This window comes from Carcharodon carcharias, chromosome 8, assembly GCF_017639515.1.
Source record: "Carcharodon carcharias isolate sCarCar2 chromosome 8, sCarCar2.pri, whole genome shotgun sequence".
NCBI classification, from domain to species: Eukaryota; Metazoa; Chordata; class Chondrichthyes; order Lamniformes; family Lamnidae; genus Carcharodon; species Carcharodon carcharias.
In genome coordinates this window covers 28436257-28454275 of record NC_054474.1, presented here as the reverse complement: position 1 = coordinate 28454275, position 18019 = coordinate 28436257, and the positions used below count along the sequence as shown (strand labels likewise).

The following is an 18019-nucleotide window of genomic DNA, read 5'->3' as shown; positions in this document are numbered from 1 at the left end:
CCTAATTTTCTTGGATTGCCTGGCGGTCACCCATTTCCTTTTTGCTTCTGTTTTTCTAATTCTCAGCTACTTGATGACACTCTCTAACAGCAGTTTCTCACCAACCAATTAACTTATGTTTCTCCTGTGATGCTAGGTGGTTAGGTGCTGCTGACTGCCTGGCTTAGGGTCCTCCTCTCGCACTCTCCTCTAGGTGCTGTTGATTGCCTGCCCCAGGGTCCTCTTCGCACTCTCTCCTTACCCCTATTACATGTTAGAACATCTATGAGAGGTACCTTAATGAAATCTTAATCTGCAGCTTCTAAGAGTTGCTGGATTTTTAAGCAAACAACTGGATTTATAACAGTTTTCAGGACTGAGATTCTGTGGTGCAGAAGAGCAAGACATTATTTATGTGTAATGAGCAGTCTTGTCAGATCTCATTTATTGAGTTGAATACTCACACATTTAAAGCTTCACCCATGCGTTCATGCAATAATGCCAGAATGTCACACTAAATGGTAGCTTGTTTCCTTTCTAAAGTTGCAGAACATAGTGACAGAAATGACTGCACTCTTCTAGCCTCCTCCTGACAAAGTGAGACAGCCTCCATTTGTCGTCTGTCTGTCAGCAAACATCCACTGTTCCCACGACAGCAAGCAAGTGCCTCATGACAAGCCCGGTGGCTGCAAGCGTTCTCCTCATCAGTGTCCCTGCAGCAAGTGCTTGTACATGTCCTGTGAGCAGCAAGTGCACACTTTATCATTGATCCCACGGCAGCAAGCAAGCACCTCATAATAGTTCTCTGCAGCAAAGATCCTCCTTACCAATACCAAGATCAGCAAACGTTATTGGCCCCACAGCAAGCACACCCCTTTAACTGTCCTGAGAAAAGCAGGCATGCTGTTCATCATTATTCCCACAATTGCCTTGATCTTCATCAGTATGCCCGCAGCAAATGTGTTCTTCGCCAGTGTCTTTATATGCAAATGAGCTCCTCTTCACTTTTCCCACTGCAGCAAGTGAACTCTTCTGTTATTCTGAGGCTAGCAAGTGTGTTCCTATCCACTAAGTGCACTCCTCACTATTATCCTGACTCTCATAAGTACCCCTTACCACTGTGCACAGAGGCGTGAGCTTGCTTCACACCACTATTCCAAAATTAGCAAGTGTATTCCTCAACGTTATCCTGACAATAGCAAACAAGCTACCAACCACTGTTCTCACAGCACCAAATGCATTCCCTGTCACTGTTTCCTCAGTGTCACGCACTATTCTCACTCAGGTCTGCTGTTATGAATTCAGAAATTTCAATACCAACTCTTCTTCAAATAACAACACCCAAAAAAATAGAATAAATTGAAATATGAAATTTTGACACTTTGATCAGCATCCTTACCTGAGTGTGTGAAGGACGAAGCCCCTTCCTTATGTATAAACCAAAAAGTGCATCCTTTCCCAGAGAAACATTAAACTTGACGAACTGTGGCCGCTCGATATATAATTGGGATCTCCAAAAGACTCCTGGAGGTACTTCCTGTGACACCCTTCGGCCAATATCCACGTCTCCCAAATCAATGCTGCTGTTTTTAACAGCGACAGTCCCTATGAAAATAAGGAGTGGAAAACGCGAGTAACTTCCAGCCCATATATTTGACAGGTTAACAGCAAAAGAACAAGGAACTGCAGATATAGGAGGATCACCACTGTATTCACACAGATCTGTTTTCTCTATTGTCCTGACCTTGCCTTTTACCGGCAAAGTATCATGTGGATAACAGCCTAAATGCGGAAATTGATAGTAGTGAAGTGATTGCTACCTTCAACATTTGGGGCTGAGGGGCGAGAATTGGTTGTAACTTGTGCAGAGTACACATTCTCCCTTCACGTTTTGAAGAAACTTTGAAAATTGGGAGGAAATTGACAGAATTAGTCAACACAAGAAGGTAATACACATTTATGGGGTTGGGATTGCAGGTATTAACCTAACCCACCTGGTGAGAAACTGAGGAGGTTGATCTGGTTGGCCTTCTGCTTTACACTCCACCTGATTTTATTTTCTGTTGGGCAAGGTATAAAATAGGCGGATGATCTGATGCCACAGGGTGAGTTAGGTAAAAATAACCTAATACGTGAGGTATTAGGAGAAGCCATTGAAGGAAATATTAGAAATAAGCTCGAGGAGTAACTGACTATGTTCCTGAAGAAAACAGGCAAGGGAGAAGAAAGGAAAGTGGGGTTAAGATCAATTTCCCGTTATTTCAGATTGAAGGGGATTATCACTTGAAGACTAGATATGATTGTCATTAGGATACTAGCTTTCTACCCCTGGAAATGTGTGTTCCAATCTAGCTTGAACTGGATCAGGTGAAAATCTCCTTTCTCTGTGGGCTAGAAGGGGCCTAAATGAAATAAACTTGGTGAAATTTGGATGAATTGAAAAGGCAAATGTGCAACTGAATTATAAGCCTCTCTCAGTTACTGCATGGAGAGTTGAAGTAGGAATGGAAATATGCAAGTGCAGTCGAGTTGGTCTTCAGGGACATGGTTGAAACAGACTGCAGAAGGAACTTTATCCAGCAATTTACCTATGCTTGTGCTACAATACAAGCAATTGCTGCAAATGACTGGTGCTGAGTGGCCAAATATTCCACTCCTAAAAATGACATTCCCCCATTTTCAAAATATTTGGATTGTGCAAAAAATCAGCAGGCAAAAAAAAAATCATACTCTATAAGCTAACGAAGCAACAGTAAAGAGTGTCTGTCACATCAGAACATATTTGCAGACATTTTTGGAAGAGGCTGTTCCCAGGTTTTCCAGGAAATCAACTTGCCCAGAACAGTCCCCATTGTGGCAAGAGCACATCAAAACCGACAAGACAGAATACTGCAATAGAGAATGGAGTTGACAGCATTTTGTAGATCAGGACCTTCCCTATTGCAATGTGTTTTTTTTAATTCATTCATGGGATGTGGGCATAATTGCCTTTGTTCAGAGGGCATTTAAGAGTCAACCATTGCTGTGGGTCTGGAGTCACATGTAGGCTGGACCAGGTAAGGATGGCAGATTTCCTTTTAAAGGACATTAGTGAACCAGATGGGTTTTTTTTACAATCGGCAATGGTTTCATTAGACTTTTAATTCCAGAGTTTTTATTGAATTCAAATTCCACCATCTGCCGGGTCCCCAGGGTTTGAATCCCATCATTACCCTGGGTATCTGGATTACTAGCCCAGCGACAATCCCACTACACCATCGCCTCCCCTATTTTGGGTGAGGGTCAGCTATTCAGGTCAATAACAATACAACTCAGTAACTGTGACTCACTGATAACTCATTTTGCCATTATTGAAGTGTTATTTTTTTGTTAATCACAGTATGTTTGTTTAATTGCTTGTTCCGCCTCACAATCTCCACAATGGCACACTAAATGATGAGCTAACATGACCAATGATAATGTGCCTCGGTATTATCACACAAAACAGTTTGTACATAAGGCATCAATTTTAAAAATTAGTAATCGCTTTCTGGCACCTATTCCTTATGCAAGATACATTCCACTGTGCTGTGCTTTTCCTGCTTGTTTTCCTATTCATTTTGGAACCCTAAGTGCTCTAGAGATTTTTAAAAAAATGTATTGTTGTATCTTTTATTTCATCCCTTAATTTGCCTGATCTTTGAACTGTAACCTTGTTGCTTGCAGTGAAATAATGCAGGGACTCTTGATGAATAATTTCACTGTGATCGGCAGGAGAGACGAGGAGCTGCTTCATTTCCACACCACTTTCCACAGCACATTTACAAACAGAATGACTTGTACAGCTGTGCGCTTCTCCGCCAGCCACACTTCCCTCGGGCTAGTCAGACAGTGCGACTGATTCCTCGCAAATTAGTGCAGCTCGATCGACTGCTTTAACCAGACATCAATCTCGATCCAAGCTTTGGGACTCCAGGGTAACTCCAGGAATGCTGTGATCCTTTGGCCAATTTGCACTACAGTTCTGTTAAATGTAAGAACAGGTTTTCCACAACTCTTTCTAAAATACCTTTACGAACAGTTGATTTGAAGCTTGTTCTAGTATAAAAAGCAGAGATATTTAGAAATAACCTGCAGGGGAATCGGGGAACAGAACTGAGGGGAGAGGAGGGGGTTGAACTTGGGGGAGAGAGGGTCAACAGAATTGTTGAATAGTCAGGTAATTTACTGCATGGAGGAGTGGAGAGGAGCAGACTACAGGAGTGGGAAGTAAGAGTTTGGAGAGACGGAAGAATTACAAAAACGAAGGCTCTTTCTTAGAAGGCATTTCATACTGAGTAAAACAGAAATGCAATTTTACAACTAGAACTGAGCAACTTTTAATAACCATTTGCTGCAAAGGCAATATTGGCAATGAAGCCCATTATATGCTCTGATTCTCCTGTGGCACATTCACTCCACAATTTGTTTCAAAAACAATTAGAATATGCTGCACCAAGCACAGCGGCAGATTGGGAATGCCAGTGATCAAAGTAAAAAACTCACTCCGATTTGATACCATTTACACCCAGAAATGTTTAAAGTAGATGTTTGAATATTGAACGGGCAAAAATAAGCATAGATTTAAATTATAGAAAGCGGATTCACCTTAAGGACAGTATTTCAAAGCTGTGCGTGCCCCCAGTTTCATTTTATTCTTCGTCTCATCCGACGCCTCAACAAGAAACTTTTTCTCTTTCTCTCAAGTGCTAAGGAACGCAAGCTCCAACAACTCATCGACACCAACACGCATCTAGGACGCTCCACCCCTGCCTGTCCCTCCGTCCCCACTCCATCTTCCAATCCCAGCCCCGGCCGTGTATTCACTATACTCCCTGACCTTCCCCTCTCCGACGCTGAACGTTCAGTGCTCAGCAAAGGACTTAGTTTCATACCTTTAGCCCTCATCTCAATGAATATCGGGCTCGGCACGATGCTGAACACTTCTTCCGCAGTCTTCGTCTCTGTGCTCACTTTTTTGGGCAGGAGTCCTCTCCCTGTTCAACGGATCCTTTTACCCACCTCCAATATTCTCCCACCACCTGGACCCCTCCCTCTGGATTCTTACCTTCTCTTGATCTTTTCATTGAGAACTGTCGGCATGACATTAGTCATCTCAATTTCTCTGCTCCTCTCACTCATTCTAATCTGTCTCTCTCTGAACTTACTGCACTCCGTTCTCTCAGGTCCAACCCCAACATTGTCATCAAACCCGCTGACAAGGGTGGTGCTGTTGTTGTCTGGAGCACTGACCTCTACTTCGCGGAGGCTGAGCATCAACTTGCAGACACTTCCTCCTACCTCTCCCTGGACCATGACCCCACCACTGAACATCAAGCCATTGTTTCCAGGACTGTCACTGACCTCATCTCCTCTGGGGATCTTCCTCCCACAGCTTCCAACCTGATAGTCGCCCAACCTCGGACGGCCCGCTTCTACCTCCTACCCAAAATCCACAAACAGAACTGTCCCAGTAGACCGATTGTGTCAGCCTGTTCCTGCCCCACAGAACTCATTTCTTGTTATCTTGACTCCCTTCTCTCTCCCCTTGTCCAGTCCCTTCCCACCTACATCTATGATTCCTCTGACACCTTACGTCACATCAACAATTTCCAGTTCCCTGGCCCCAACCGCTTCCTCTTCACCATGGACATCCAATCCCTCTACACCTCTATCCCCCACCAGGATGGTCTGAGGGCCCTTAGCTTCTTCCTCAAACAGAGGCCCGAACAATCCCCATCCACCACTACTCTCCTCCGTCTGGCTGAACTTGTTCTCACACTGAACAATTTCTCCTTTAACTCCTCTCACTTCCTCCAAATAAAAGGTGTGGCTATGGATACCCATCTGGGCCCCAGCTATGCCTGTCTCTTTATGGGGTATGTGGAACATTCCTTGTTCCAGTCCTACTCCGGCCCCCTCCACAACTCTTTCACCGGTACATCGATGATTACTTTGGTGCTGCTTCATGCTCTCGTCGGGACCTGGAAAAATTTATTAATTTTGCTTCCAATCTCCAGCCCTCCATCATTTTCACATGGTCCATCTCTGACACTTCCCTTCCCTTCCTTGACCTCTCTGTCTCAATTTCTGGTGATAGACTGTCCACCAATATCCATTACAAGCCTACCGACTCCCACAGGTACCTCGACTACAGCTCCTCACACCCCACTTCCTGTAAGGACTCCATCCCATTCTCTCAGTTGCTTCGCCTCCATCACATCTGTTCTGATGATGCTACCTTCAAAAACAGTTCCTCTGACATGTCCTCTTTCTTCCTTAACCGAGGTTTTCCACCCACGGTTGTTGACAGGGCCCTCAACCGTGTCGGGCCCATCTCCCGCGCGTCCGCCCTCACGCCTTCTCCACCCTCCCAGAAACATGATAGGGTCCCCCTTGTCCTCACTTATCACCCCACCAGCCTCTGCAGTCAAAGGATCATCCTCCGCCATTTCTGCCAACTCCAGCATGATGCCACCACCAAACACATCTTCCCTTCACCCCCCCTGGCGGCATTCCATAGGGATCGTTCCCTCCGGGACACCCTGGTCCACTCCTCCATCACCCCCTACTCCTCAACCCCCTCCTATGGCACCACCCCATGCCCACGCAAAAGATGTAACACCTGCCCCTTCACTTCCTCTCTCCTCACCGTCCAAGGGCCCAAACACTCCTTTCAAGTGAAGCAGCATTTCGCCTGCATTTCCCCCAACTTAGTCTACTACATTCGTTGCTCCCAATGTGGTCTCCTCTACATTGGAGAAAGCAAACGTAAACTGGGCAACTGCTTTGCAGAATACCTGTGGTCTGTCCGCAAGAATGACCCAAACCTCCCTGTCGCTTGCCATCTTAACACTCCACCCTGCTCTCTTACCCACATGTCTGTCCTTGGCTTGCTGCATTGTTCCAGTGAAGCCCAACGCAAACTGGAGGAACAGCACCTCATCTTCCGACTAGGCACTTTACAGCCTTCCGGACTGAATATTGAATTCAACAACTTCAGGTCTTGAGCTCCGTCCTCCATCCCCACCCCCTTTCCGTTTCTTCCCCCTTCCTTTTGTTTTTTCCAGTAATTTATATAGATTTTTCTTTTCCCACCTATTTCCATTATTTTTAAATCTTGTATGCCCTGCTAGTCTTTCCACCCCACCCCCACTAGAGCTGTACCTTGAGTGTCCTGCCATCCATTCTTAATTAGCACATTCGTTTAGATAATATCACCACCTTCAACACTTCTTCGTTCCTTTGTCTGTGACACCTTTTGATTATCTGCTCCTATCATTGCTTGCTAAACCCTACAACCACACCACCCCCCCCAACTTCTCTCCCCCGCTCCCCACCCCCCACCTTAAACCAGCTTATATTTCACCCCTCTTCTAATATTCAATCAGTTCTGCTGAAGGGTCATGAGGACTCAAAATGTCAACTCTTTTCTTCTCCACCGATGCTGCCAGACCTGCTGAGTTTTTCCAGGTAATTCTGTTTTTGTTTTGGATTTCCAGCATCCGCAGTTTTTTGTTTTTATCTCAGTATTTATATCAACTGGTTGTTTCATTAGATGGAACATCCCTTTCCATTGAGGTTGCACAAACAATATAGAAACCACAGGCTTTTAACTTCTGACTTGCTACTTGAATTGTAAATAGATGTAAATGGACACACTGTGATCACAATGACCACATTCACACACACAGGATTAAGAAACCCATTACATGTAAAATAAGTCATATTTGAATGGTAGTTTAAGGCAAAAAACTGACAAACTGCTCCTACCAGATACATATAGGCCAGAATATAACGCTTGTCTGGTGGGCGCATACCCAACCCGACCGAGTGTAAAATGATGTGCGATATTTCGGTCGGCAGGCGCATGCGGGAGACAGCAGAGCGCCCGCCGACAATTAAAAGGCCTATTAAGGCCATTAAAGTTATAATTGAAAGAAATTTTTTGATGTCCATCCAACTTTACTGTTGGCGGGCAGGTGAAAAGGCCAAGTGACCTTTGGAGTTTTCAGGAAACCTTATCCACAGGCAGGGTGAAGTTTCCAGCAACAAATAAAAATAATATTAAAATTTTAACATTTCATTAATAACATGTCGCTGCTCAGGTGACAGAGCCATATGAGGGGACATGATTTATAACATTCTTTAAATCTTTATTTTTAATGTTCAAAACTCTTCATCTCCTTGAGGCAGCTCTATGCCTCAGGGAGCTTTTCCAGTGCCCACCAATATGCATGCTCGCCCTCCTCCCCCCTCCCACATAGGCAGCGTTGAAAGCAGCCGTGCATGTTTCACACTGGGTGGGCCTTAATTGGCCTACCAGCATGAAATCGTAGTCCAGCCCTGATAGCAGGTGATGGTTGGCTTTCTGACCATCCCCATCAAGGGCAAAATTTTGCCCCAAAAAATTTCAGTATTTTTCATTTTGCACCGGTGACCCTGGACATGATAGCATGGCATCACAGAATAATAAAAAATGCAGCATTGAATGAGGACAGTGCAATTATTTCTTAAGTTTAAAAGTAAATTATAATTCCTGTAATTACATGAAACATACTGAGCCTTCCAGTCTTATTCTATAATGGTCTAAGTGGCTGTACCAATCACAGCTGCATTCACAGTTGACTCAATCTCACCAATGATGTTTATTGGAGAGTGGAAGTTTTCAGTTTCAAGAAATTACGGGGGAAATAATGGGGGGTGGTTTAAAAATGCGAGGAAATTGTGGTGTGGTTTATGTAATGGCTGAAGCTATTGGCGCCATAATTTCCTAGAAATTTTTGCACTGTCACTTGGACCCTGCGATCTAGCTGCACCATTACAATGTCCTAACTCTCCAGGAAGTTCTTAAGTCAATGACACTGGCAGCAATTAAATAAAAACTCATGTTTGACAAACTTATTGGAGTTTTTTTGAGGATATTACTTGTAACATTGATAAAGGAGAACCAGGGATGTGGTGTATTTGGGTTTTCAGAAGGCTTTTGACAAGGTCCCAAGCAGGAGTAAATAAAATTAGGGTGCATGGGATTGGGGGAAATGTACTAGTAGGGATTGAGAATTGGTTAACAGACTTAAAGTAGAGAGTAGAAATAAACGGATCGTTCTCAGGGTTGCAGGCTGTTACTAATGGGGTACTGCAAGGATCAGTGCTGGGGCCACAACTGTTCACAATCTATATAAATGATTTAGATGTGGAGACCAACTGTAATATTTCCGATGACACCAAACTGGGTGGGAACGTAACTTGTGAGGAGGATGCAAGGAGGCTTCAAGAGCTTGGACAGGCTCAGTGAATAGGCTAGAACATGGCAGTTGGAATGTAATGTGAATAAATGTAAAGTTACTCACTTTGGGAGAAAAAACAGAAAGGCAGAATATTTCATAAATGGTGAGAGGTTGAGAAGTGCGTGTGTCCAAAAGGATCTGGGTGTCCTTGTTCATGAGTCACTAAAAGCTAGCATGCAGGTGCAGCAAGCAATTAGGCAGGCAAATGGTGTGTTGGCCTTCATCACATGGGGATTTCAGTACAGGAGTGATAATGCCTTGCTGCAATTGTATAGAGCCTTGGTGAGACCTCACCTGGAGTATTGTCTACAGTTTTGGTCCCCTTATTATAAGGGGGGATATACTTGCCATAGAGGGAGTGCAATGGAGGTTCGCCAGTCTGGGATGGCAGGATTGTCTTATGAGGAGAGATTGAGGAGACTACGCCTGTATTCCCGAAGAATGAGGGGTGACCTCATTGAAACTTACAAAATTCTTACAGAGTGTGGCAGGGTGGATGTGGATAAGATGTTTCCCCTGGTTGGTTCTAAAACTAGAGGGCATAGTTTCAGGATAAGGGATAGGTGATTTAAGACTGAGATGAGGAGGGATTTCTTCACACAGAGGGTGGTGAATTTTTGGAATTCTCTACCCCAGAGGGCTGTGGAAGCTCAATCATTGAATATATTCAAAACAGAAATTGATAGGTTTCTGGAGACTAATGACTTCTAGGGATATGGTGATAATGTGAGAAAGTGGTGTTCATGTAGATGAACAGCCATGACTTAATTGAATGGTGGAGCAAGCTCAACAGGCTGAATGGTCTACATCTGTTCCAAGTTCCAATGACATTATTTTGCAAACAGCAAGACACTAGGGCCCAACTCTAATCTCAGGACCAGGAACATGTTTATTACTCAAATGCCAAGTAACAGACTATATGGGTCCCTGATGTTACAATGCCTTGGACATTATTCTTATAGATAACACTGCTGTGTAATGGATACATTTATCATGTGCTGCAATAACTCAGAAACCTTTCTTCCACAACCTGGCCCACTGGGGCTGAGCAACCTTCACAAGAACAAGTTGTGGAGCTTGGCTAAAATATAAGGCCAGATTTTGGCTGCCGACGTGGGTAGCTCAAATCAGGAAATTTTCTGACTTGCTGGACCTACCTGAGTAAAAAGTTCCCCAAATCATGCGATTTGCATTCTGGGGGCAGGTCTGGGATGGAGTCAAGCCCGCCGACCCTGGGTGCTGTGTGTAAGTGGTCACAGGGCAAGCAAGTGCTAAGGCAGGCTCATTCGAAGACTTGCCTCGGTTCTGGGACATTGTTCCAGTTGTTTTTGAAGTTATTAGGTCCTCTAGCCCCCAACCTCCTCAACTCCACCCACCCACCCCCATGGCACCTCACACCTTCCATCCCTCCATGCCACCTCCCATGAAAACTCATGCACCCACCTACCCATGTCCCCTCATAACTTTCATGCCACCTCTATGCCAACTCCATGCCCCCATCTCTCCCAATGACCCCTGCATACCCGCATGCCACTTCCATAGCCATTCATTCCATATCCATCATGGGCAGATGTCAGGAGCCATGAGGAGATGAATAAACTCCTAACAATCTAATACAGTTCTCACTCCTTTACATTTGATAGCAAATAAAAAGAAACATTTGCCAAACCCATTCAAAGCTTTTAAATCCCCTCAAGTGGTTAATCTCTTATAAAAACAAACAAACTTCTATTCAGACCCCACATCATAGACACATAATCCTTTAATGGCCTCTTTAAATTGTCAATCAAACTGTGAACTCAGAGTCCCTACTGAGATAGCTACGACTTTTGAAACTCAGCTAAGCATTCAATATGTCATAATTATAGCCCTTAGGTAAATGTTAACAAAGAACTCAATTGGAAGTGAAAAACCAGATGCTACTTTTTTTCAAACCTATGCCTGTTAATCAAGTCCATCAGAGGGTTTTTAAAAAATCTCACTGACAGCTGCAGCCTGTTTTTATTAAAGTTTAATGAGCGGGACATTTAAAAAAAACTTCAGATCATGAGAGTTATACAGACGTTATCTACCCTCAAGGGTGTTTACGTTTACTCCATCAATTGGTGACTCCCATTTGGGGGGTAAAGCCCTTGCAATGACAGGCAAAATGGGGTCTGCTTGAATTCAGCTTTGAGTTCAAATGGCCCTGCTGAGTTCAGCTTTCCATCCTGTGTGGATCATATCCTGCCTGCTTTTTCCAACCGGCAAAATGTTAGATCTCTTTGAAATAGGAGCAGGACTTCTGCATCCGATCCATGCCTACCATTTTTAAAGGTCCACGGAGTCTTCCTAACTCTCTGTTTAAATCTGGCTCGTACACTCCCCATCCCCACTGTGGCACTACTGAACATTGGTAAGTCAGTCTGATTTGAATGATTAAGAAAGCTACATCAAATTATCCAGTGGGACAGGATGAAAGCCCTAGGGCCTTGTGTTGTTCAACAGTGTGGGGACTGGACATACTCACAGATTGCCCTGTTTCCAGTCCCAGGTGAAGAGTTTGTCATCGCTAAGTATGTATTTCTCTGTTGGTTTCAAATTTCCATGTTGCTATGCAACTTCATAATATCAGTCAATTGGAAGTAACTCTCCTGGGTTCTAATTGTGAAATCATTTCATCTCAAGGCTTCCTCAAACCAACCGAACTACAAAGAGTCATCCGAGTAGCTATGTGGTGCTTAAGGAAGTCAAGGGACTTCATACCTAAACCACAGATAATGTCCTTCAAACCATGTTTTCAATTCCTTTAAAATGAGTTGTCAACAAGATTTTCTTATTATCATATAGAGTATAATGGATATCTGGGAGTGATTTACAGGCAGTAATTTAATCGAGGGACTCAGGTGGTCTGTACACTGAATAATGAACACCCGGGAATGAATCCAAGGCAGCATCTCACTGAAGGGTTCATGTTACTTTATAAACTGCTTGAGTAAAGTTTGAGTGGATCATTGCAGGGATCTGAGCCACAAACTGAGATTGCAGTATTTAAATAAGTTCAGGTAGCATGTTTTTTAATGCACTGTATTCCAGCCACAACGTACTGTTCCGGGAGTAACAAATTGAAAGTAATTACACAAATTTATTGAGAAGCAATCAACAGCTCATTATGAATTGATAATAAGATCAATATGTATTAGAGAAGGAATAATGAATATGTGGATATGAGTCCAAAACAGGGATCCAAATGAGGACTCTGTACATGACGGTCTAAAATCATTCTCAGTATTCTCCCTCTCCTTCTGAAGTTGATGTTTGAGACATCTGATGCCTTCCAATGACTCACCCAAGTGGCCTTTACGTATTTATCAATGTTAGCACCAAGAATGAGAGGCAGTATTTTAACTTTCTTAGCCCAACAGAACCCAGCATTAGGGGGCAGTTAAGATGGAGTGAAAGACATATCCGCTGGCCTCTTGCCACGATCCTGGTGGCTGCAATTCTAAATTGCAGGCCTTGAGGACATGCTCACAAAGCCAGTGGGAGCCCTTGTTTAGATATGCAGACTGGGCACAGATGATATCATTTCATTTAAACCCAATACTTAAAAAAAACTTACCATATGCACTAGGAGAATATCAGGCCTCTCCTACACAAAAGCCTGAGCACCATCCTAAGGTGAACCATGGTGCCAGGGATTCCCCAATTCGATTGGGGAATCCCAGAGGAGCTCTTTCGTCATCTGAAATCCCACTGCTGTCTATTGACCACAAAGTTCTTACTCCAAGGTTTGGACTGGAAACTGCCTCTGATTATGTACCAGGGACCCGGGAGGTAAAGGCTCCTCAATCCCTGACTGCAATGTTCCTGCTCAACTTTAAAATCACCCAGGCATCGGCAAACTACATTATCTCAGGGATCAACCTGGCACCTAAATGGTATTTAAGCTCAGCTACTCACTGAGAATCTTGCTGAATTATCAGGGGAATGTTCCAAAATCATTCCTGATGCGAATGCTGCTGGCACTGATTTGTTAATACCGGAAAGCACACTTACCCACATTTGCTAATTTCTCAAAGTGATTGGCCAGTAACTTCCGAGCTCTCCAGTGTTGGATTTGTACCCCAAAGATACCCTCTGGCAAGTTCCCAGGTAAGGCTTTGCATGGCAATTGCCCAGAAGTGCTAACTTCCTCTGGACAATTGCATTGCATTGGGGACCATCTGAAAATACGATTTAAATCGCAAACTTCGGATGGTTCCACTCGGGTTATACCAATAGTTGCCCAGAAAAGGTTAAAAGAATTAAAACCTCTTCTTCTGAGTAACTACTGTAAATACTCAGAGCGAACCCATGGGACTCGCCCCATTCCCCACCACCCCGACCTCTGACAACCCCACTTCGCCCCCCGCACCCCCCCCACCCCCGACATCAGATCCCCACCCCCGACCTCAGATACCCCACACCCCCCTTCCAACCTTTGGACACCGCCCCCCAGACCCCCCTGACCTTTTGACCCCCCGACCTCTGCCCCCCGCACCTCCCCCTCCAACCCAGACAACGCAATTTTCAAGACCAGATAAGTGTGCAATTATTTCTTCTAATTTCTGCGGCCAGCACTTTCCGACGCCAGTCGGAAGTTAAGACCCAATGTGTCACTATTGTCTACGTATTATTAACTTGCTAGTCCTACTTGTACATGCAAAATGATTTTCTTATTCAATAAAAAAATGGACTTTGTATTTATGCACCACTTTTTATGTCTTCAGGACATCCCAAAGCCCTTTCCAGCTAATGAATTACCTTTGAAGTATCCATGGGACCATAAAAATATGACTAGGTCATTCAGCTGCTCGAGCATGTTCCAGAATTTTATCAGATTAATGCCCATACAGGCCAAATCGCCAATTAAATATTAGGAAAACTGAAGCCATTGATTTTGGTCCCCGGTCCAAACTCTGTTCCCTGGCTACCGACTCTGTCCCTCTTCCTAGCAAACTGAGATGAAGTCAGTTTGTTCACAACTTTGGTATCACATGTGATCCCAAGATAAGCTTCCAATCTCATTTTCGTGCCATCAATAGGATCATCCATTTCCACCTCCATAACATTGGTTGACTTCGCCCCGTCTCAGCTCATCTGCAGCCAAAACTCTCATTCATGTCTTCGTTACCACTAGTTTCCACTATTCCAAGGCACCTCCGACTGGTCTCCCACATTCTATTCTCTGTAAACTTGAGGTCATCCAAAACTCTGCGGCCTGTGTTTTAAGTTGCAGCAAATTCCATTCCTCTATCGTCTCAGTGTTCGTTGACCTAAATTGGTTCCCATTCAAGCAATGTCTCACTTTAAAATTCTCATCCTTGTTTTTAAACCCCTCCATGGCCTCGCCCCTCCCTATCTCTGTCATCTCTTTCAGCCCCACAACCTTTTGAGATATCAGTGCTCCTCTAATTCTGGCCTTTTGTGCATCCCCAATTACAAATGCTCCACCATTGATGGCTGTGCCTTCAGTTGCCTAGGCCCCAAGCTCTGGAATGCCTTCCCTACACTTTCCTGCTTCCCTCCCTTGCTTTGTTAAGACTCCTTGAAACCTACCTCTTTAACCAAGCTTTTGGTCATCTGACTTAATGTCTCCTTATGTGGCTCAGTGTCATAGTTTGTTTTACAATACTCCTATGAAGCACCTTGGGATGTTTCATTATGTTAAAGTGCTACATGAATATAAGTTGTTGCTGCTGTTCAACTGCATTTGCTCAATATTTATTGATACGATTAGTTCACAAAAGTATATCCTAGTCTCAAAAATTTCAATTAACCCAGCACCCATACCCTTAGGGGGGGCAAGGCTTCCAGATTTCCAATACCCTTGATGTGAAAAGGTGCTCCCCAATTTCACTGCTAAATAGTTTGGCACTACTTGTAAAATTATGTCCCCTTGTTCATCATTTCCCCAGCAAAGGTCATAGTTTTTTTTTGTGTCTACCCTGTTGAAATATTTTAAACATCTTACATGTCCATCTTGTCTGTCTGGTCACACTTGCATCGGGGAAGGGTCACCGTCACATAAGAAATAGGAGCAAGAGAAGCCAAATGGCCCCTTGAGCCTGCCCTGTCATTCAACAGAAACATGGCTGATCCTCCAGCTCACCTCCACGATTGTCCCCTATTGCCTGTTCACTTCCCAATGAGAGGAAACAAGAGATTTATTTTAACAGCTCATTCCATCATCTGTAGCTGAAGTGAAAACCCCATTAGCTATTTTGGAACCTTCTCCTCCTCAGGTACCATGCCCAAGAGGGTGTTGACGACCATCGACTTCCATTGGATTAGTCCATAATTATACTTGGAAAAGTACTGCCGTTGCCTTCTGCGGTATGGTTGACCAGGAAACTCTCCCGCTCACCATCAGGCATATCAGAGGGATTTACAGGCTGGTGATCAACCTGTTTGGCCACATTATAAACACACCTTCCACGGCCATCCTGGGCATGAAGTCCATGACAAGACTTGAACCTAGAACTCCTGGTACAGAGGCAGGGATGCTACCACGGCACCTTAAGACCTCCTTGTCTTGGAACATAAAAGCCAAAAACAGTGGATGCTGGAAATCTGAAATAAAAACAGAAAATGCTGGAAAAACTTAGCAGGTCTGGCAGCATCTGTGGTGAGAGAAACAGAGTTAACGTTTTGAGTCGAATATGACACTTCTTTGGAGCTAGGAGAGAGGTAGAGCTGTCTTGGAGCTTTAGTTTTAACAGAGCTCGTCCACTCATTTTGGACAAACTGGGCTTGCATACAAAATGGACCTGACAGGACTGCAGCACCTATCAGTGCATCCCATATCCATGATGCACAACAATGTGCACGGGAGATTGGGATGTAATTAATTTAGCATTATCGATATACCAGTGCAGTTTATTACCAGGAAAATGTGTGCGATACCTATATATGGTCCTAACTTCGTTCAAAGATTTTAAAATAATTCAGGCTGTCAGCTTGTGCGGACAGTAAATTTCCCCAGACTCTCCAATGAAATCCTTCAATTTAACTCTCCTCACATTGGACAGGTAACTAGGTAACAGGCAAGAAGTCACTGTCACGGAAGACTGTCCATCTCTTCGGTCGACTGGTTGATTTGTGCAGGCATGTCGCAGGGAAGAATAGTGAGTCTTATTAGTCAAGGAGCCAGACAATGATTTATTCAAACACTGTGGCGTTTGGCTGACTGTTTCTTTGACCTCACGAACATGTGACACTGCAGAGTATTTTGTCTCCTCCATATGAGAAGCGGGCAGCACGATACCATAAAGAAAAGAACCACCCATTTAATATTGATTTATGACATATAGTTCTACGATCCATAGCTGAAGCGATAGGGCAGATTTCCTGCACCTGGGAGCTTTGGATCTGGTGGGTGTAGAGAACACAGCAGAATCGATTAGGGAGGATTGTACTTCAGCGAGGAATCAAGCTCAAATATCCTTCCATTTAAATGAATGGTTGAAAAATCAGGTTGGCTTCATTAGGATGGTGCATTTCGTTTTCCTCTATTTGCTGCATCCAGGTATATTCAGGAACCCCATGATCTTTTAATTCACCCAGGCGCAGAACAACCCATTGACCGAGATAGCGGCAACAGAGACAGCAGTGCAGTGTTAAAAGGGAACTTGCCCGCAAAATGCTCAGTAACACTGAGAGGTCACACCCACGGCATCCCTTTCTAATCCCTCCCCCTCCCCCCCCTCCACCTCCCACAACACCCCACCCCCACCAATGCCACTCCCTAGCTCTCCATATTACTGACCAGCTAATGATACTTCCCAAGTCTAAAGGAATGTGTTTAAGGCCTAATAAGCTGTCCTGGGGGCCTAACAATAAATGCTTAGTGAGAATATTTTAAAAAGTTTAATAACTTTTGTCCTGTAGCCTGTTTAACTGTTCATTTAGCAACCGGAAGGAAACAGTTAATAGAAACCTGTTTATTTACAACTAATTCCAAAAAGTGCTGGTGCCTCCAGGTACAATTTGGCAGAGGATTAACTAAATTATGAGCAGAATATTACAACCTAGATACCTGGGGGATGTGTTATATTTATATCAGGAAATCTATACAATGGGAGTCACTGGGAAGAGATTTGGCCCATTTCAATTTTATGCTCAGATAGACTTTGTTTACAGAGTCACCTATACTGCACAGTAATGCGTGGGAACAGTATCAACCAGAATTCTATGACCTGCTGTGTAAATGGAATGTTCACCCACTAAAAATACACATCTTATAAATCCAGGCCCATTTCTCACATTTGTGAGCATTGTATTTTTACAAAGTGAAACAAGGTAACAATAGATTTGATTCTACACTGAATTACCTGATCTCAGCAATAACTGGGCAGCTTTAACAGGCCTCAGTGCTCTTGCACTAGATAAAAAGGTTGGGGGAATAAATCAGCCAGAGGCAGTCGTCCTTCCTGACGACCACACATGTTCCTCCATTACAACAGTCACTGCACTTCAGAAAGTACTTCCTTGGTTCTAAAACATTTTGGGACATCCTTGTCATCAAACTATGTCACAGCAAGACATCAAAGGCAGCAGGTATAATGGGGAGTCAAGAAAATAATACACCGCCTTTTCTTTTCTTGAGATGGAGGTGTCGCTGACAGGGTCAACATTTGTTGTCCCGCCTTAATTGCCCAGGAATTGAATGGTTTGCTAGGCCATTTCAGAAGGAAGTTAAGAGTCAATCA

At 43.9% G+C, this 18019-nt stretch overlaps 1 protein-coding gene across 3 annotated transcripts in view; it reads right to left on the bottom strand.

Annotated features, from left to right (window-relative positions):
• LOC121280981 (teneurin-2-like) overlaps window positions 1-18019 on the bottom strand; it is a 787212-nt gene that overhangs the window by 186829 nt on the left and 582364 nt on the right. For all 3 annotated transcript variants that reach the window (XM_041193486.1, XM_041193489.1, XM_041193487.1), the window contains 2 exons: window positions 1657-1662; window positions 1379-1584 (listed from right to left, as the gene is read on the bottom strand). In XM_041193486.1, coding sequence (XP_041049420.1) covers window positions 1379-1584; window positions 1657-1662 — 212 coding nt within the window. The remainder of the gene's footprint in view (window positions 1-1378; window positions 1585-1656; window positions 1663-18019) is intronic.